Below are 22,275 nucleotides of genomic sequence, written 5' to 3' on the forward strand. Positions count from 1 at the left end.
CAGTTGCCAGCTCAGTTGTCTCATGCACAAGGTTGAATCACAACATCAGGAAATAGGCCAAGCATCTTTAGAACCTCTCCTTGACTTTGTCTGGGCTGTAGGGCACAATGAGGAAATCACTGCTTTAATCTGTAGTTTTATTGATGCTACCAATAAAGACAGTAGTCTGAAGAAGACTTTTCTCAAACAGTCTTATTATCAGTTCTCTCATTGCTTTTAGGATTCTGTTGCAATTGTTTCTTAAATGGATCTAGGCAGCTTGTCCAATATCCTACAGAATGTCCTACAACAAGTTCTAGCCCTGGTGAATTAGCCGTCTCTATGCGCAGCTGTTGTCTCCTCTTTAATATCTAGGACAGAGGTTCTCAAACTTCAGATTGCTTCTGAATCATTCCAAAGTTTAATTAAAATACAGATTGCTGGACCCCACCCCAGAGGTTCAGATTCAGTAGGTCTCGGGTATTACCTGAGAATTTGCATTTTGCTCATATTCCAAGGTGATGTTGGTGCTGAGCCTGTTGGTCCAGGGACCACATTTTAAGAACTACTGGTCTAGGGAAATGAAAGAATTTAAGTCATATAAGCAGATAAGTGATATGCTCAAATATTACAGTAGGATAAGATTAAGAGACTATAAGCAGCTTGCACTACCAGATAAAAAAAACTTGGCTGGGTGTTCAGCCATAGGGAAATAGGTGTAGACCAGAAATAACATTTTAGATGATTTAAGGGGAAGTCTGGCTATGTTTAAATTATCTGGACTTTTCAAGCGGAAATAGCTTGTTTGCCTGATTGATCAATATCATTTCCATATGTGTTTTCAAGAGACCTTTTATGGAGATTGGATTTTATGCTCACCCAAAATATCCACAAAGATAGTTTTCCACAATTATGACACTATTTGCCAGATGATGAATGCTGTTTCTAGTTAATCTGATTAAACTGAAATCAGGACTTTTGCTGAGCACAGGCGTAATAGAAAAATGTGACAACGCAATCTTTATCACCGTAATACAATTAAAAAACAAACTCTGAGTCTTTAACAAATGCAATATCATTATTTGTCCATAAAAATGCCATGAATCCCTCCATGAGACGCCTGTTAATAAATACAAACTAGGAAAATAAAACATTGGTCATCAACTTTCATTATACTTCTGAATTTATCTTTAGCATATGTATAGATCTTCCATGTTGATTATAGAGTCTTTTTTCTCAGTTTTTAAAACGATAACCAAATAAGTTTAAAATAAACCCAGTTACTATTATTTTAAATCTACCCAGTTTTTCATTTATCATTTTAAAAAATTGCTAAAAGATATTTTCTGAAGTAATATGGTCTAGAAACTTTTCCTTCCACAATCGTACATGCATGGAGTTATAAATGTATCATGTTATAAACATACATGTTGTTAGAATTAAGTTTTATTAACATTATATCTTAATAAAAGGTTTGGTACTATGGACATAATTTTATGTTCAGCTGCGTTACCTTTCAACTTAAGCAACTTTTTGTTATTAGATGAATATATAAAAGTTTCTCAGGGCGCTAAAGAAGGAAGTAAGAAGGAGGAAATTTGGCTATTGCATAGCCAGGAGCTGAACTGTCTTGCTGGTTATGTGCGAAGGAGGAGCTAAATAGATATTTGCCAATACACTTCACATTGCCTTGTGAGGACCCAGCCTCACAGCCTCTTAAAATTACTGTTACATTCTATTTATCATGATATTTGTTTTCTTGTACATGAACAAAGAAATGTTCTTTTTCTGTTTGTACCACTCAGTTAATACTCATGCTATTTTATTAATACTGAAAAATAATTCTTTAGCAAAAAAATCGGTCTGGAGGAATATGAATTCTTTTCCTATCCTGTACTAAGTCTCAGTGATCTTGATCAATGGGTATATTTTTCTCTGGGACTCAGTTTCCTCATCTGCAATCTCCCCCAGTTCCCAAAGTCTGTGGTTCCATTACAGTAATTGTTTCCTGTTGGACATATTCAAAAAAGATGACAGCATTGCAGTCATTTTTATACTGGGAAGAGTGCCAACATATGTAAAGTCATTTACGTTTTAATTAAATGCATTAGAACATGGAAACAATGGGGGTAGCGTATTAGTTATCTATTGCTGTGTAACAAATGACCACAAACTTAGTGGCTTGGAACAACACACATGTATTATCTCACAGTTTCAAGTGGGTTAGGGTCTCACCTGCCTAGGGTCTCACAGGCTGCAGTGAAGGTGTCTACTGGGCTGTGTTCTGTGGATCTGGAGTTCCTCCTCCAAACTCATTCATGTTGTTGCCACAGTTCAGTTCCTTGTCACCATAGGACTGAGGCCCTTAGCTCTTACAGGACTTGTCTTTTCATAGACAATACAGGACAGAGCCAACACGTAAGCATCTCTGCTGCTTTGAGTCTCTCACTGCTGGATCTCTTTTGAAAGACTCACCCAGGATATCTCTCATTCAGTTAAATTTAAGTCATCTGTTCAGAGACTTCAATGACACCTGCAAGATGCCTTCGCATTTGCCATATAAGGTTACATAATCATGAGAGGAATAGTCCATCACATTTGCCATACTCTGTTGGCTAGAAGCAAGCTGCAGGTCCTGACCGCACTAAGCGGGAGGGGATTGCACAGAGGCGTGGACGTCAGGGGCAGGAGTCGTGATGGCCAGCTTGGAATTCGGCTTGCTACAGGTGGGCAAAATGTTGGGTTCCTGATGCAGTTGTTTAACTGACCAGCAATTGTCACTGAAAGTCTCCGTCAGTTCTCTCATCTGCAAAGGGGAGGAATATAATACTCATGACAGTGGTGCTGCCAAGACTGATGAGATAATATGTACGAATTATCTTACAATTCTCGGCACGTGGTTGGTTCTCTGTTGGTAATAGTTAAAAGTATTATTGCTGTTGTTATTATTAATTATATTATTTGACTTTGCCTCTTTTAGTGATAGGAAACTTTTATCTCATTACAGTAATTTTTTTCAGTTTTATTTTATTAGCTCAAAACTGTCAATAGTTACAGTTCATAACACATGAACTAGTTCATTGCTTTTTCTCCATTTCAAATATTAGTCTTATTGATATTTCGCATTTAACTGTGACATTAAAAGTAAAACCAATTTCCTCTACAAGTTGCCTCTTACTTTATTCTCTTATTTTGTTTTACGAACTATCTCTGGAGTACTAGATTTTCATATCACATTTTGTTTGTTTCTTTGTTTGCATTCTGTGCTTTTCTTCTAGATGCTTTACCTATCCATTTTTGGCTTTTCTACTGGGGTCTTTTCCCTTTCACTTAGAATGGGAACTATTACAAGAATAAGGATGTATATGTATGCAGGACTCCCTGCTTGCTAAGTGGAGATCTCAGTTTAATATCTCAGTTGATTGAACAGCAGCCCACTGAGAAAGGTATTGCTGGCGTTGGCATCTCTGTTTGACAGATAAGGATTCAAGGCACAGACATCTGTGGTAACTGGCTTAATAATGCATAGGTTACAAATGATAATTCTGAGAGACAACTTAAGTGTTCCGCCTTTTAGTTCTATGAAATTTGCACCATATTAAACATAGAATTTCTTAAATAAAGAAATCCAGATGTATCAACTTTCTCTTTTCTCTGCTGCTTGGTATTGATGACCTGGGCATCTCATTTCCTTGGACGTTTCCTACTCTGAGTTTCCATTGCAGGCTGGGAAAAAAAGAGAAGAATCGAGGCTAGGGAACAAAGACAACAAGAGACCAAGTGAAACAGGGTGCAAGGACTTTTTGAGAGGTATACTAAATACATTTTCACTCCCTCAGAAGTGGAATCAAGTTAAGGAACAAAGAGTCTATTTTGTCTGCTTCTCTTTAAAATAAAACACTTCATTAACTGACTCTAAAGTTGTTTTATTTAAACATTGGACATTTTAGAGGGGTTGGCAGTCAATAAAACATATTAATGTCTTCTACTTTTGGGAAATTGAGGTTGAACATCTTAATGAATATACCACACGGGGAGGTATACATACCCAGCCATTAATATCTTCCCTGTGTAATGTTTATGACTGTAATCGCTGCTCTGATTATATATTGTGTGAACTTGAAGCACGTTATTATAATGGGTGACAAATGGAATTTGGTTACAATGCACAGAAATTGGTATCCTGGAAGAGGGCTGCGTTTTAAATCGTATTCTTTCTTGAGTTTTCAGTGCATTTCATGGATCATCTACTTCACAGTGTGTTGGTGGCTGATGGATTGAAATCCTTCTGCTGAATAGTAAACATCAGAGATAATTTCGTCTTCCCTTAGCTCGTCTGTCTCAGTTTTCTCATCACTCATTCAAACTATCAAAAGTAAATCCCTGATTACTGTTAATTCACTTTTGTCCATACTGACCTAGAGAGAAGACACATCTGTCCACACTTCAGGGCATGCATCGGGGGTCCTAGGAATGTGGTCTCCAAGCTTTGCAGGGGCCATTGTGGGCCTTGGAAATAAAGGGTTTCTGTTAGTTCATTCTTCCTTTGCTGGTTCAGGTAGCCCACAGGGCTTTGGGCACCCCAATACCTTTTCCTTGTTGGATGGGCTTAGAGGCAAGAGAGAACAAATTTCCTCCTTTCACTTTTCTAAATGTCTCTAATGTTATGAAGTGTAACACAAAAGATATATAGTGTAGCATTTTCAACAAAAATAAAACAATTTCAATGATTGCTTGAATTTCTGAATAGAGGCATTTATTCTACAGAGTAAAATTTAATGCTAAGGACACATTAGAATAGGAGTTAGTGGCATTTGTCATTCGATAGTTTATGTTTAATTAAGTCAAATCTGAGCCTAGGTTATTCACCATTAGGCACACTTTTGCATTCAGTAGGTATAAAATTTTTATTTGACAGTTCCCTATATAAAGAAATGACTGTTTTAAGTTCGTCATACAACATAGTATAAGTAGTGTATAGTTTTATCAATCATGTTCATCTAAAAAGCCTTATGATAACAACCCTATGAATTAGTACATCAGTGCTTTTCAGTATGCTCCATGGACCAGTGGCAACAGCATCACCTGAGAGATGCAGATCCTCAGGCCTGTCCCAGTCCCACTGAACCAGAAACTCTGATGGATGGTGCTCAGCCAATTTATGTTTTAACAGGTATTCTAGGTGACTCCAGTGCAGCCTTTGAGAACCACTGATATAGAAAGTATTATCATACTCCTTTTATAGATGATACAATTGATGCTAAGTGTGGTCTGATAATTGGCCAAATACATGACTAGTTAATTTTAGGGCCCTTCCTCAAACCCAGGTTTTCCACTTAAAAATCACGGGCCCTCCCTTTCTTAAAGAAAAGAGTAAAGGAATAGTAAATCCCGTAAACTGGAAAACAGTAACTCTTAAATGAATTGAGAAAGGGACCATTTTCCTGCTTTCTCATCATGCAAGTGGGATGTTAAAACTATTAACACAAGAAAATTAACCTAGAAAAGTTTTAATGACACAAGTAACATTTTTGTGGTCCCATGCATTGAGTTCCTCATTTTCTTTTTAGTGGAGGAGCGAATAGGATGTAGTTAAGTCCCCGAGGGGTGGCTGTTGTGTGTTAATAGAAGTGGGAGACTATTTTAATCATGGCTTTCTAACCGAATGAGTCTGTGGATAGATTTCCACCTGGGTCTTTCCTATGCCACATTACCCACGCTGAGAGTGCCCTGCGGTGGTTTTCCTGCACGCACGATTTTACACGTGCTCCAGAGTCGCTGTGGTATCAGAATGAAAACCTAGGGCAGCTGGCGCTAACTACCCCCCTGTGACTTGGGAAATGAATGTTTCCTCTTGAGCTGAAAGTAGAAAACAGCGTTCATGATCTGTAATAGAAAAGTCTATAGAATGCTGCCTGCTAAGGTCTATTTCCTTGTGAACTCAGTTTGGGCTTTGTGTATAAAAACAAATAAGTAAAGTTTAAGTCTATTGTTTATTCAACTGGAATTTCCTTGAATAGAAAATGTTATACAATTAGGTAAATGTACCGTATATGTGTGCGTGATTTTTATTCTGCATATATAAAAGAACATCATGCCACATTTATGGAAAAGTGCATCAAACCATCAAACATACATGCCAGTGTTTTATGAATAATTACAAAGAGGACGTGCAGATAACGACTGCTAAGTTCAGAAGTGACTGATAACTCTCCATGCGCTTCTGCTGTGTGTCCAGAGTGACTTGTTTTCTGCACAGGACTCCTGACTCTGTGCATTTGTAACTGCTGTTTCCTCTCCCTGGAACCCTCCCCACCAAACACACAGAATTATAAGGCTGGCAAACTCCTTTTCCTCCTCGCGTGTCAGCTGAAAAGATGCCATAGCCCTTTGTAGTCCACGTCTGCAGTGCACTTTGAAATGTCTCCTTTAGAGTGTAATCATTAGCTTTGTGCATGAGCTCCTCTTTGTATTTTGAGCTATCATTCCTCAGTACCTAGCCTGTACCTAACACACTGCAGCATTCAATAAGTAATGCTCGACTGAATTAATGACTGGTATTTCCACTTGGATAAAGCCCTCAAGCCAGCATCTCCAAAATGCAGTATCATTTTGCCCAAACTTCCAAGCCCCAGCGAGGAAGCTGGAACCCCTAGAGCTGTAGATGCCTCCTGTCTTTCCTTTAGTCAATTCTACCTCCTTATCATCACTCTCATCTTTGTCCCAATACCTCTACCCTCATTTGGTCTCCTGTCTTTCAACACTCTACTCAGTTCTGGTCTTCTAGATTAAGCTTCTTCAAGCTTGGTTCTCCTCCTGTTAACTCCTCTTTCAACAAATGTTTTTGCTGCCATTGCCATGGAGATGAAGAAACCTGGGCCAAATGCTCCACCTCTTCACATCTGAATGCTTTGTATGCATTTGCCTAAGTGAGGCCTTGAGTCCAGCAGTTGATACCATTGGTTTCTAACACTCACTAGGTGACCTTTGATATTGTGGATGGTGCGTCCTTGGGGGAACCATGGCACCTGCTACTCTGTCTTGCAGGATCCTTGCTGGGTTGCTACCTATCACACCCCAGGGTTTGGGAGGGTTTCCACAGAGTCATGCACAATAGAGAATGGGTTAAGGAATTCACTAAAATGAGGGAAAGCAAACTTACAAGGCCAGTGTGAGCAAAAGAAGAGAAGGCGCTGTTTCCTGTCCTCCCTGCAGCCCACGGAGAGGTGTGCGGGGCCAGGTGTTCTATTGGACCTGCTGTGTGGTTTGCACCCCAGTGGAGAGATTCCATCTCATCTTTGACCCTTATTATGCTGCAATCATGAAATCAACCTTAGGCTCAGGAAAATAATCAGACCATTTTGCACCAAACATTTGGAATCAGGGGCAGCTGTTTGAAGGAATTGTCTGGGAACCCATGGCGCCAGTCCTTGTAGATGTTGGGGCTATGAGAAATTATAGCCACTCCTGTCCAGATGCAGTTCCTCCCACTGGGAGATGGGAGTAGTTGCCTGAATCCCACTGGCTCCTTCTCTAGAAAACAGGTTGGATGGCTCTGCTTATTGCACCACAGTCTCATCTGGCTGGTGGCAGAGTTCACCGGATAACTCGGTGACGTGTGTGTCCCAAATTTCATGGCTCAGTGCCCTTAGCCAGACTTTCAGGGTTTCCATCCTTTTGCCCAAATCCCTTTCTGGTCTCATCTCCCATGATTTTTCTTCATATGTTCAGCATATGGAATTCTGAATGTCGGCCATGTGGATCCCCTCCCCCACTGCTACTGTGCCTTCCCTTGTGGTCTTCCTCACTCTTGGATGCCCCCTTATCCCCCTCTTCTTCCCACCCGCTTCCCATGCATTATTCTCCTGCTCTGAGCACTAAGGGCCATGAAGACCTCAAGGTTCTGCCCGAACCTCTGGTCCTCTCTTGTCTGGATATTTGCTCATGTGGTACACTCCAGCTGGGTGAGCCCCTTCCCTCCCCACTTCTCTTCTCTGTGCTCCACAGACTTTTTTCTGAGCCTCTCAGGGAAAAATGATCTTTTCTCTGTTGACCGCACCCCCCCCCACCCCAGCAGTTAACTTTAAAGTTGGCATTAGCATGCTCTCCCTTGTCTTATGCATACACTTTACTCCACAGGTCCATCCAGAGAAGCAGCCATATCTTTTTTTTTTTTTTTTTTTTTTTTTTTTGTGGTACACGGGCCTCTCACTGTTGTGGCCTTTCCCGTTGCGGAGCACAGGGTCCGGATGCGCAGGCTTAGCGGCCATGGCTCAGGGGACCAGCCGCTCCGCGGCACGTGAGATCTTCCCGGACCGGGCACGAACCCGTGTCTCCTGCATCGGCAGGCGGACTCTCAACCACTGTGCCACCAGGGAAGCCCCTATGCAGCCATATCTTATATGTCTTGTACCCTAGAGTAACTTGCATGTTATAGGTGTTCAATAATATATAGTGAATAAATGAAAAGATCAGGGCATAAGGGATGTGTGCAAAAGGCTGGGGTGCAGGTAGGGGAGGCAGGTCTGCGTCTTTACCTTGGCCAGGTGGGCTGGGTATCCTGTGAACTGAGGGGAGCACCTCCTTCCACTTCCCCGTCCTAATCCCCCACCCCGCTCACAAATCCTCACCTACACTCAGAGTGACTCTCAGGATTATTTTTCAACAAGGGAACAGGAAGGCCTGATTCATCATGACTTAGGAATAGCTTGTAGGATAGGCTGGGGACCCAAACCACACATATTATACATTTCAAAATGTATTATGACATATATATATATATATATATATATATATATATATATATATATATATATATATAACTGAAGAACTAGCAGGTAGCTATCTTTTTGTTTCCATTCCAATTTGATCAATAGGCAATGCATGTAAGAGGAAAAATATCCCAACAGCAGAGAAATTTTCAGGCAAGTCTTAAGATAATATTATTTTTTAAAGTGATGTCAATGCTATAAAACAAAGAAAAAAGATCTGTGTGTATGCTTAACGATTTCACATTTTTGCCTTCCAGGAGACGGAGCTGTTAGATATCAGCCTTGTCAAAGATGCCAGATGTGGGAAACACGCCAAGGCTCCCAAGGTAGGAAGTGGAGTGTAGTATGCACACCAGCTGCTGCCTTGATTATTTAGCTGTGTCCTGGTATCAATTAATTGCCCCAGTTAAAAGTTTCTCTGTTGTAGATGTTATAAAACGCAATAAAACAGCCAGTCCTTTCAGAGACCAGTATGCTCTAAACACTACATTTTTGTTAAAAGACGGAAACAACGAGCAAATATAGAGGCAGTTGGACATGGGGCTTGCTTTATGCCCTCGAATCTTATTTTTGTTTTGGAAAAAAGAAACAAACAATGCCAAAGTTACTGGGTAATTCTAAATATTCAAAACGTGCTTAAAAGTATTTGAAAAATTCCTTGAGCCTCGTGAGCATACGTGAACTAACCTTTTAGACAGATAAACAAGACCCTTTAGCTCAAATGCTTTGCAGTTGGAATCATTCCATCCATGAAGCCAGAGAGTGTCAGATCTTTCTGCAAATGTTCCTAGTGAACACCCGCAGACTTTGGGATCAGTTATGTGGAATGTCAACTAGCTTGGGTTTGAAAAACTTACTGAAGAAATATCTAAAGCAGTGTTTGCAGTTTATTTAGTTTTGGAAGATGGTTTGAAAATGTTGAATATGGGACTTCCCTGGCTGTCCAGTGGTTAAGACTCTGTGCTTCCACTGCAGGCGGCATGGGTTCATTCCCTGGTCTAGTAACTAAGATCCCGCATGCCATGCGGTATGGCCAAAAAAAATTATTGACTAAAACATACATATATTTTAAAAATTTAGATTATCTGGTAGGGTATAGTAGCAAGATGTGTTGACTTGCCATCAAAGTGGGAAACTACTCTTTACTCTATTTAAATTTTAGTACTTTAAAGACTTCTATAGCACAGAGAATATTGGCAAATAGGGAAGTACAGGTGCCATTCAGGGACTCTTGCCTCTTTCCATAATTGATATAAAACTAGCGATTTTCTATTTGAGTATCTACCTGCAACTTTTGTTTTATTCCTTAACAAGTCAAAACACTTTCTTTGACATCAAAAATTAGCTGTTGCTGTGGAGATGCAGGAAGGGAAAAAGTCACCTACAATGATTATTCTTCAGATACCTAACAGTGCAGTAGTTGCTGGGAAATTTTGTCATAGAGCAAACAGGCAAATACTGCTTTTATTGCTGAAGGGGTTAAGATGATCTACAGGAAAATGTGGAAAATGAAAAGAGAGAAAAATCAGAATTATTTTCAGGAGGGTTTCTATAGGTGTTTCATGTGAAAACAGCCCATTATTTACATTCATCTCTTAGTAATACAATGATATTTCATTGGTTTGGTCTTTCGGTTTTGTATCAAGCTTATCATCATTAATGCTTTGTTGATGATTCAAAACTGTTCAATTTTCAGGGTAGAAAACAAAGTTTTTTCTTCTTCTCTCAACAACATTTCAGCCAGGTTTCATGTAAGCCTGTTATTGATAGTTCTGAGAACTATATTGATAACAGTTATAAAGTTTGTCTTTCAACGCAAGTTTATTGGCCTAACTTGAAGTTTCATTGTCAATATTGGTTAAAGACAGTTGCCTACCCTCTGTCAGACCCCCTTTGTTTCTGGACTTAGGGAATTCAAGTCAATTCTTCTGACACATGGAGACTTGCTTTCAAGCTTGACTCTTTTACTGCAGCCCACAGCCTGCTTATCAGTTAAGTGTTTCATTTATGTACGTGGTTTGATAAATGTCTGTTGAATGATGAGAAATGAACAGAACTAGGGTGTGTACTCTGCTCAGTTGATAAACCACTATTAGATTCTAAAAGGCTTCTATTGAGGACAGATTTCAACACTCAGAGTGCTCTGGCTTTTACTGTTTTTTTCCACTAAGATTTGCTTTCTCTGTGGATTATCCATGTTCTTGTTTTTTTTTTTTTTCACTTCCTATTCCCTGCTGGGGTTCAAGCACCTCAATCTATTTTAATATTTTCAAAGCCGGATTCTGTCACATGTTACCTGTGTGAAATTCCTGAGACTTCTTCCTCGCTGGCTAAATAGTGATAATACTAATACTAATGCTACTAATAATAAATGCCTACTTCATATCATTGCTGTAAGGATTAAATAAAATAATTCATTGGCAAAGATTTAGCAGAGAAGTTCTCAAATTTAAGAGCTTGTAGAATTACCTGGAGAGCTTTAAAAAAGGCTGATCCTTGTTGTCTACTTCCAGAGATGCTACAAGAATCTAATTAAATGTGCAATGTGGCATCAGGGTTTTGAAAAGTAAATTTGCCACAAAATTTGAACACTGTTGCCTGAACTCATCACCACTATATAGTAAGCACTCATTCAGTAGTAGCCACTGTTGTTGGTATTATCATCATTATTTTTGTATTTATTATTATTAAAATCACAATCAGATTTGCAAGAAGTCAGATTCATTTCACTCAGCTTGAAAAAGTTGATGTTATAAAGAGAGATTGGAGCAGGGGCTTGGCTGAAAGGGGCTTGGTGGATGGACAGGCAAGAAAGAAGTAGGTATTAATGCCAGTTCTAAAGTCTTTAAGTTACAAAAGAAAACCTTGGCTTGAACTGGATAAATAAAAAGATAATTTATTAAAAAATGATTGGAACGTATTGAACAATTCAGTGGAATTTCTGGGTTTAGATGAAGTCGCATTCAGCTGCTCAAAAAATTGTCACCAAAGAATAGGTGCCTCTTTCTCTCACCAAACTGGCTTCCAAGGTGCTGGAAGGGATTCCCTTTCCATCCTCAGGGTCCCCATGGTGGCCACCTCTGCACACCATCCCTGGCAGCTCCCAGCTTCCCATGTGGCAGCAGTTCTATGTGGCAGGGACCAAAAGAGAAGCTGGTTTCCTCCAGAGTATTCCAGAATGATTGCAGCATAGCCACCTCATAGAAGGGGGCATATGGACCGGAGGAGGAAAACTAAATAAGAGGGGACCATTGTGTTGGCTAGAACAGAAGCAGCAGGACAATTACAAAGTGTAAAGACACCAACCAGTATGGAGTGAGAAAAGCTTGGGAACTTAGGACAAGAAGGCAATGTAATATGAAGACAGATTGAGTGGAGGACTTTCTGCGGGGGCTTATAGATCAGAGAGGAAAGCGGAACATGTGTGGAGCAGATACTATTTATCAAAACACCCAGGCACTCTGCAAATATTTATCTGTGTATTCATATTATTTTTGTTTTTCACAGCATCTCATTATATAAAAATTCACAATCTAGTTGAAGATGAACTGCTTTCTATGCCTGCTGTGATTTGAAATAACATTTATAGGACATGAAAAAGCTTCTACGTGTTGCCCCGTTAATGAATTTTAAATGTAGACTCCCAACGCAATGCATACGATTCCAGATCTGCTTTTCTGTACACAGCTTTTGTTCAACTTATCAGTTTTGAAATTTCTCACTGGAGAGAAATTGGGAGATTTTTATCCAAAAGGAAAAATCACACTAAAAAAATCTTATCCTTTGAAATCTAAAATGTATTTATGTTTCCTTTCTTGCTCTCTCCTTTGTCTCCCCTTCCACCTTCCCTACCTTGCCATCCCCCCTCCCGCCCCCAGGTTTATGAAGCACAATTAAAGAGAAAGGTTCTGTGTTATATACATCTTGTCTATGCCATATACACATGCTCTCTGGATCTTCATTTCAACAGGATCTTTGCTTTTTAAAGGAGTGTTTATCACTGTGGTTTCTGATCTGTTAGTGGCATAGCATTAATAAAATGAATTAGGCCTAACTAGAATGAAAAATATCAGTGTCTGGTGCAGAGCAAGTTTTCTGATACTTTTTTGTGTGTGTGTGAGTGTATGTTCTAGAACACAACAAGAAGTGTATTTTTTCTATAGGCTATCCCAGAAAGTTTTCAGCAGCATTTCTGATAAAGATAGTTTCTTTATCTTCAGGATTCTTAGGAATTATTTCATCCTTAGGAATGTTGAAAAGTAGATGGGACTAAGAAAGTGGAGATGTGGTTTTGGGTGCCCACTCTGCCATTCACGAGCTTAAGTTGTTCTTTCTATCTGTGCCTCTACTTCCTCATCTATGAAATGGGTGTCGGGGGAGCACAGGATTTTAGGTGTGTAAGTCTTGTTAAGTATTGATTCCAACTTTTAAGGGCAGTTAATCAAGCCAAGGCACTCCATCTTACAGATTATAAAACATGTCCAGCAGGTTTCCATGACCTAAAACTTCTTACTTTGGTCATAGCAAATCAGGTGAACTTAAGAAAAAAAGTCAGGTAACATTTGAACCAAGATAAGGTCTTATGCAAACAAAAAGAAAAGAAAAGAAGAAAGACGTGTCAAATTTTTCATGTGAACTTCTTGAAAGTTCTAGGTTTGCTTTGGATTCCTGAGGGAGTAATACCACAGTTACAGAGGCCCTCCCAGGTTTTAGTCCATGATAAGGTCTCCATATGCATGCAGCAGTATCACTGAAAAATATGTCTATGGTAGTACTTTCAAACTGTATTTTGTGCAAAGAAAACTGCTTCTTTTGCTTAACTGACAATTACCTAGTTCCTCCTATCAGTAAAAGGCAGTGTATTTCAAGTGTGTGATATTAATTTGAACACAGATACCTTGTATATATCCAGGTCACAATTAAATTCTAGGTGGTACAGGTACTCCCTACTTTTCGAAAGTTCACTTTACACCACTGCGTTTTTTCGAAAGGCCTACATTAGTATGTGTTTTAGCTAAATGAAAGAAATCTGAAGAGGATTTTCACTTTTACAAAACATGGCGAAAAGCAGAAAAATAGCATTCAGCTTTTGTTTGCGGCGGAAGAGCGCTTCTAGAGGTAAGCCTTGAGTGGGGCACCGCCAAGCTCCTTTCCTGGGAACGGTACTCAGCATCAAGCCACCCCAGCTTTGTGCCGTGTCTGTGAGCATCTGTGCTTTTTCTCAGTTTATTTTGTGCCTCCCTTAGCAAGATGTGCCCTAAGGTAATTGCTTCTTCACTTTATGCCATTTCAGCTTGTGAAAACTTTTACAGAGATGCTCTTCTTTTCGATAATGGGGAAAATCTGTATATAATATCAGCACAATCACATAAGGTAGATTAGAGTAAAACTAAATTTTAAAGCTGATCAGGTTTTGTTTTTCTAATCCTTATATAAAAATGATGGCTTTTCAATTTCATTATTGTTTTGACAAATGGACATTGAGTATGTGTTTCTGCCAGGCACTGTTCTGGGCACTAGGAAAACAGCAATGAACAAAAAAGACAAATAACTCTGTTCTCATCTAACATTCCTTTTCGGAGTAGGGAAGAGGTGGTAGTGGTAAACTGACTTTCAAAAAAAGAGAGAGAAAGAAAGAAAAAGGAAGGAAGGAAGGGAGGGAGGGGAGAAAGAAGGAAGGAAGGAAGGAGGGAGGGAGGGAGATGGAGGGGAGGAAGGAAGGAGGGAAGGAAGGAAGGAGGGAAGGAAGGAAGGAAGGAAAGAAGGAAGGAAGGAAAGAAGGAAGGAAGGGAGATGGAGGGAAGGAGGGAAGGAAATCCCTGGTTTGTTGTGTTTCCTGGTTTCCTTCGGGTGAATATTCCAAACCTGATGGGTTTCAAACCACACTCTGACATCACCGAGAGTTGGAAAGCAGTGTACACCACAGCCTTCAGCCCTGTGAGCAGGCTCCCTCCAGCACCGCTCTGGGTGAGGGAAACAGATAACTGATAAGTCCCACAGAGACAAATAAAACAAGGACAGGAGACCATAGACCATGAGTGATAAAGAGGCTTCTTGTTTTATTGAGCCCTAGTGAGTAAGTTCTCTTGATAAGATGAGATCATATAAGCAGAGACATGAATTAAGAGAAGGAGAAGCATTCCAGGCAGAGAGGGCACAGCAAGAGCAAAGGCCCTGAGGTAGGAACAAGCTTGGCATATTTGAAGACCAAATATGAGGCCAGTGTGGCTACAGTGGAGTGCAGCAAAGAAAGGTGAAAGTCAGAGAGGTGGCTGAGGGCCACATTATTTTGGGCTTCGTAGGCCATGCTGATGATTTTGGCTTTTCCTCTGAGAGACATGGGAAAGGATCTGAATGTTCTGAGCAGAGGAGAGACAAAGATCTGACCTAGCTTTTAAAAGCATCACTGGCCACAGCCTTGAGAACAGACCACAGAGGACAAAGAAAAAAGCAGGGAGACCAACTAAATGGCTGTTGCAAATATCCTGGTCAGTGTTGATGATGAATTTTGACCAAAAGGTGTAGAAAAACACCAAAATCTGAATATGTTTTAAAGGCAGAACCACAGGATTTGTCAATGCATTGGATGGGAAGTATGGGGAAAAGAAAGGATTCAAGAACAGCTCTGAGTGCTTTGACCTGGGAAAGTGGGAGACTTGAGTTGCCATATCCTGAGATGGGAAGGAAGAAGCACATTTAAACAGAAAAAATCAGCTTGGTCTTTGGATATTTAAAGTTTGAGATGCCTATTAGACTTCTATCTGATATCATATTTGGATCTGCAAATCTGGAGGTCAGGGGAAATGGCCATGGAGTTATACATAACTTTGATTCTTTAAAGCTCAAGGCCAAGGGAGGTCTCCTAAGGAACGTAGGTGTCCAAGAAAGTTCTGATATCTAAACCCTGGGACCTCCAGCATTTAGACTTTGAGGAGATGAGGAGGAACCAATAAAAGAGACTGAGACGGGTATATTCCCCCAAAGAATGGAAAGCAGGAACCTTAAAGATACTTGTATACCCGTGTTCATAGTAACATTACTTACAATGACCAAAAGGTGAAAAAACCCAAATGTCAATCAGTAGATGAATGGATATACAAAATGTACTAGATACATAAAACGGAATACTATTCAGCCTTAAAAATGAATGAAATTTTAACACAGGCTACAACATGGGTAAACGTAGGAGAAAGTATGCTAAGTGAAATAAGCCAGACACAAAATGACAAACATTATGTGATTCCACTTATATGAGGCAGCTAGAGTAGTCAAATCCATAGAGCAGAAAGGAGAATGGTGGTTTCCGGGGCTGGGGGTAGGGGGTAGGGGAAGTTACTGTTTACTGGGGACAGAGTTTCAGTTTGAGACGATGAAAGGCTCTGCAGATAAATGGTGGTCATATTGTGCAACAACCTAAATTAATGTCACTAAACTGCATCACTTGACAACCATTAAAATGATAAATTTTATGGTATATATATTTTGCCACAATAAAAAAAAAAGAGAGAGAGAGAGAGAGACTGAGAAGGAACAGCCAGTGAGGAGGGAGGAGAATCAGAAGAGAGCATATCTTGGACACCTAAAAAAGTATTTCAAGAAGGAGGGAGTTGTCATTTGGCTAAAATGGTGGAATTTCCTTCTAGTCCTTTTTTTTTTTTCACTTTTACATACTTGTAACTTTATTGAGATACCATTTTATATATGCTTTAAATGTTTTCCCCATATCAATAGCATCAAATAGGTTATTTATTTAAGGGCTGTCAAATCTTCAATAGCTCATCACAGAATCTGGATGCCAATATGTAAATCTCATAATGAGCTGTTATTTGGATGTTATACAACAGTGGTTTCAATGAATCATCCATGAGTACTGGAATTGTGCTTTATTTACTGTCCCCCTTTGCTGATTATAAGCTATTTGCCTGACTTTGAACAGATTTCACCATTGTGTGAAGCCGCAGTCATAAAATTTGGTGTAGATATTTGAGGTTTACTAAAGAATAAGAAAACCCTTTATACAGCAAAGTAAAGGTTTCTCTCTCTTTCCACTCATTTGCTGAGGAGATTTACCTTCAGCCCATAATCTTGGTTCCAACTGTTTCTTAATTTACCTGACATGGTGCAATAGCTGATTTGGGGGTGTGGGGTGTGCATTTGTTGGGGTCATTTTGTTTACATAAATGTTTATTTACATCTTTACAAAATGGAGAAAAATAGGGCTACAAATCCACAGAATTATCAATGTATGTGTAATGGTTTTGACAACTATTCACATTTATCTCCAGATGTAAATTATATGGCATAGTTCCTTTTTCATGTTCATTAAATTCCATAGATGTCAGTGGTTTCCTTGGAAACGAAAACCTTTATATAACTAGTTGGAGATTTGGTAGCAGAAATATCAGGATGCTGAGGGGGGTAAGGAATGGTTCCCTTAGTAGATCTTTGCATTTAAAACTCTTCTGTCTTTTCCACCTGCCCCTCAACCTCATGGCTGTTCAATAGTGAACAAGAGAAGATTTTTAAAGCTACCATTAAAGTATAGACTATCTTCTCTAACGGTTAAAAACTTTTAACTTTTTTATAAGCAATCACAGCTAAGCTAAGTCTTGTCTGGGATGTTGATATAAATTCCCAAATTTGAGAAGGCGTTGGATTATCTCTTATCAACAATTAAATCTGAGCATTTGAGTGATGCCGCCATTACTCAGTATATATATATATGTGTACATCTGTAAAATATGGTGAACTAAACATGTGTATGACTGAATAAAGATTCCATTTTGCTTTTAATAATAGCAAGCATCTGTCTTAGTATCTACTGCCACAGAGTTCAAAAGGCCCCTGAAGAGTTGTGGAAGGGGAAGGGAGAGGCCACAGTTCTGGCAAAGGTTAATAGTAGATGAAAGACATGGCAGCTAAGAGCATTCTCACGATGGCCAGAGTGGACCCCTTGTTGAAGACAGGATTAGTTCCATGCGGTAACTAAACCTCAGGTCTTTTCAGAAGGTTCTGACTCATTCTATCACTGCTTCTATCTGGTGTAATTTCAATCTAAATCCAATCTGTTTTACATACAATGGTACAGAGTTGCATTTTGGAAACATTTCTCAATTTTAATTCTTTTGAATGAAATAATACGCCACCTTGTGGATATACTTGATATTAATTTCTTAAGTTAATTCAAAATAGTGAACTGCTCTCTAAGCCAGGGTTTTCAAACTTTGGTTCTAATATAGAGATATGAGAGGCACCCGAGGAGTTTTTAAAATCTCGATGTCCCGGCCACATCCATATCAATTAAATCAAATGTCTGATGTGGGGCTTAAGCATCGCTTTTTTCTTTAAAGCTCCCCAGCGATTCCTGTGTTTAACCAAGTCTGAGAACCTTGCTCTCAGTAAAAAGAGTGTCAGCTTAAATGGATGTTTCTCTTTTTAAAATAAGGACTCTATGCAGTAAGGCATTGAGAACTTTCCTACAATATTCTCTTGTCATAAGGACTACTTTTCAGTCTAGTCTTCCTTCAACTTGCCCAGCTATACTTAATATAATAAGTGTGCCATAGTACTTGTATGAGAGTTTTCCAGCTGCCATAACAAAGTACCAAAGACAGGGTGACTTAAACAACAGAAATTTATATTCTCATCATTCTGGAGGTTTGAAGTCTGAGATCAGGTGTTGGCAGGCTTGGTTTCTTCTGAAGCCTCTCTCCTTGGCTTGTAGATGGCTGTCTTTTCCCTTTGTCTTCACATGGTCCTCCCTGTATACCTATCTGGGTCCTGGTTTCCTCTTCTTATAAGGACCCCAGTCATATTGGACTAGGGTCCACCCTAATTACCTCATTTTAATATAATTAACTCTTTAAAGACTTTATCCTCAGATATAATCACACTCTGGCAGGGGTGGTTAGGGATTCAACATATGAATATAGGTGGGGGGAGCACAACTCAGCCCATAACAGTATTTTCTCACTACATTACAAAGGATTATTTCACAATAGATCTAATATAAATAAGTAGAATTTTTTTCTTTATAATCAATAGTCAATGTGGATATAAATGTGTAGCTGGAATCATTTCAGAAATAGATATTATTTATTGCTTTTACAGAGGACCTTTATTGCAGCTTATGATTTTTTTTGTTTCATCAGCACATTCATACCCATTCTTTTATAACCCAGACCCCCAGTAAGTGTCTTTGCACATCTAAGTGCCTAATATAGTGTAGTCATTATGTGTACAAGCTTTTGGGTCAGATGCCCAAGGCTCAAAGCCAATTACTAGCTATATAACCCAGGAGGCTATTCCATATCTCTGAGATTTAGTTGCCCCATTTGAATTATGGAAATAATCTCTATGTTTATCTTACCTGGTTACTATAAGGACTCAGCGTTACAATGCATGTAAAGCCCTTAACACAACTCTCATGTCTATTGTATGTGTTAAATACATTTTAGCTATCATCCTTAATGACTTTTAGTAAGTAAATAAAATGTATAACTGATGCTCATGTGATGTACTGTAGTAGGCAAAAGCAAATTAGAGTTGCATAATTTACCTATTTACAGTAGAACTCAGGTACTGCTATGGGTTACTCCACATGAGAGATTTATACTTTTGTAGCTTTACTTAAACCTACCTATGAAGATCTATTTTTATATATTAACTGTAGAAAACTCAAAACACATTTGTCTTTGCAGCCAAACCACTGTCCACAGTGAACTATCACAGCAACCCATTGTACTAAGATTTACAGTTCTTATTCAGAAAACTGCCTAGATTTGCAAAGAGTTAAATAGATTTTCCCAAAAATCAGAATAATTTTAGAGCAATTTACTTTCAGTTAAGAACATGTTGGTAACTTTTTCTGCGCAATGAAACCGTTGAAGTAAAATTGGAAACACTGTTTGGAAATGGAAGACCAAACTTAGGGTCAGAGAGACCCAAATTCAAATCCCAGTGCACATATTAACTGAGGGATCCCAAGAAGGTTTCTTAGCTTCTCTGTGGGAATAATACCCATTAGATAGGGTTGTCTGGTAAGTTGGAATATAGTTGGTAACAAGACAAGCATCCTAATATTGGACACACTTTAGGAGCTCACTCCTTGTGACTTAACTGCCTACCTGCCTTGGGTTCAATGTTGGTTTATTCTTCTTAGCACTCAGTGAGTCTGATGGGTAATTAAGCATATATATTACTTGAGCTACCTTCTTGTTGGAGATTAGGTTCTAAAGTATTTTTCATGTAATTTGACACGTGTCCAACAGGGAAAAAAACTGGATTGTGATTTGACTCATTATATAAGAGAAGAAAAAGTTGGGGGAGTAAAAGGAATGTTTATGACTATCAAGTCATTATGAGAATTAAATGATGCATATACCTGAAATGGCTTCACCAGCCACAGTGTGCTATATAGTAATATTAATTTGTGAGCAGCTTGGTAGAATGGAAGGAATTTAAGAATATGTACTAGGTCTTACTGTATAGCACAGAGAACTATATTCAAAATCCTATGATAAACCATAATGGAAAAGAATATGAAAAAAGAATGTATATAACTAAATCACTTTGCTATTCAATTAACACAACATTGTAATCAACTATACTTCAATAAAAAATAAATAAAAAAAGAATATGTACTAGAAATTCATTTTTATCATCCTTCGATGGAAAATGGCTGAAAATTCCTGAATTCCTTCTATTTACCACAAAAGCATAAAATCCCAGATTGCAGACTTGGAATGTGATACCTAACACACAGTAAGGTATTTTCATGGATGAAAGAATACTTTCACTGCAGTTTTTCTCGTTCCTTGATGTGAACACAATTAACATTCTTAGCTGTCTAAAATGTGAAATTTCAAGTGCCTGAAGAAATAGCCTTGATTTTATGTAAAGAGTGACATTTAAAAGACAAAATAATGTAGTGAAATATTTGCAACTTCATAGATCTTCGTTAAGGGCAGAAATAAAGTTTTCTAAGGCTACTGAACTTAACATCCATAGAGATTTATAGGAGATGGAATAGCCTAACTAATTAAGCAGAATATGTGTTGTTTGCCTGTGAAACAGGATCATTGGTTCTAACAGGTCAGAAAATTCACATTTCAGTCTCACACAACAATACATTTTCTCCGTGCCATCCAGATGTTTCTTGATACTGTAATTTGTGTTCGAGCTTTACCGATTTCAGGAAAGATTAGTGGAGCTGGAAGAAGAGCTTGTTGGTCACTATTGGCTGTGAATGGATGTAATGTGAAGATGATTCACTTTATTTTCTCTTAGGGACAGAGAAAACTTATTTCTCTAAGTGAGTTCCTTGGAATACTAACAGTTGTTATGAGATAGAAGTGTCAGATAAGTTTTGTAGATGTTGTTTCTTTACTACAGGACTTCTCAGAGCCTATGATGTGTTAGACATGGATCGGGGCCATTTTCCTTTTTTTTGGACAACAAGCCCCTTTGTCAAGCATATCTCATAGAAGAACTACTGTTCTGCTGAATTAGCTTTGGTGAATGTTTCTATAGTCAGTTCTTATGAAGTTAATCATACTCCATATTGGGACTGGAACACCAGTTTAACAGTGGTGCTTGTTCCTACAATAATGCAGATACCTAATTAGAGATGTTTAAAAACCAAATTCTTGAGTGATCTAAACCATATTTTTACCTTTCTTTAGGTAAAAATCCCTTGATGATATACAATTGAATTTTATCTTGTATTATATCGTGTATTGCTTGTAATTTTAAACTTTATTAGCATTATCCCACTTTTTTTTTTTTAACATAGACCTTGGTTTATGACAGAGGGTCATCAGCATTGTCAATACCTCATTTAAAACACAAGAGTTTAATTTATTTCCACAGTATCTGGGATGTAGTTAGGCATTTAGGCCAGCTTAATGCATGGTTCAATGCTAGGGTGGGATTCCAGGTCTACTGATAATTCTGGAGATCAGTTTCCTACAGCTTAACATCTTATCATTTGTTTAAAACTGATAACACTTAGATTTTTGGAAAGATCTGAAGTCAAGATAAAGCTTGAATTGAGGTTAAATTAAAAGTAAGTAAGAGTTGGGCTTCCCTGGTGGCGCGGTGGTTAAGAATCTGCCTGCCAATGCAGGGGACACAGGTTCAAGCCCTGGTCCAGGAAGATACCACATGCCTCAGAGCAACTAAGCCCGTGCGCCACAACTACTGAGCCTGCGCTCTAGAGCTCATGTGCCACAACTACTGAGCCTGCGTGCCACAACTACTGAAGCCTGTGTGCCTAGAGCCCATGCTCCACAACAAGAGAAGCCACTGCAATGAGAAGCCCGCGCACTGCAACGAAGAGTAGCCCCTGCTCGCCGAACTGTTGCACACAGCAGTGAAGACCCAACGCAGCCCAAAAAAAAAATAAAAAAAGTAAGTAAGAGTTACTTGGGGAGCAATAATTTTTAAAACCATTGCTTCTTCCTGGTTCCCTTATGTGTGTGTGTGTGTGTGTGTGTGTGTGTAGTTGGGAGCAGGGGGAGGCAGT

The 22,275-nt window shown here is 38.9% G+C and overlaps 1 protein-coding gene across 2 annotated transcripts in view; it reads left to right on the top strand.

Moving 5' to 3' along the window:
- The window catches only part of PLCB1 (phospholipase C beta 1), a 679,784-nt gene that overhangs the window by 221,706 nt on the left and 435,803 nt on the right, over nt 1-22,275 (top strand). For both annotated transcript variants that reach the window (XM_004276458.4, XM_012535449.3), the window contains exon 3: nt 9,008-9,076. In XM_004276458.4, coding sequence (XP_004276506.1) covers nt 9,008-9,076 — 69 coding nt within the window. The remainder of the gene's footprint in view (nt 1-9,007; nt 9,077-22,275) is intronic.

Source organism: Orcinus orca, chromosome 16 (assembly GCF_937001465.1).
Source record: "Orcinus orca chromosome 16, mOrcOrc1.1, whole genome shotgun sequence".
Lineage (NCBI taxonomy): Eukaryota > Metazoa > Chordata > Mammalia > Artiodactyla > Delphinidae > Orcinus > Orcinus orca.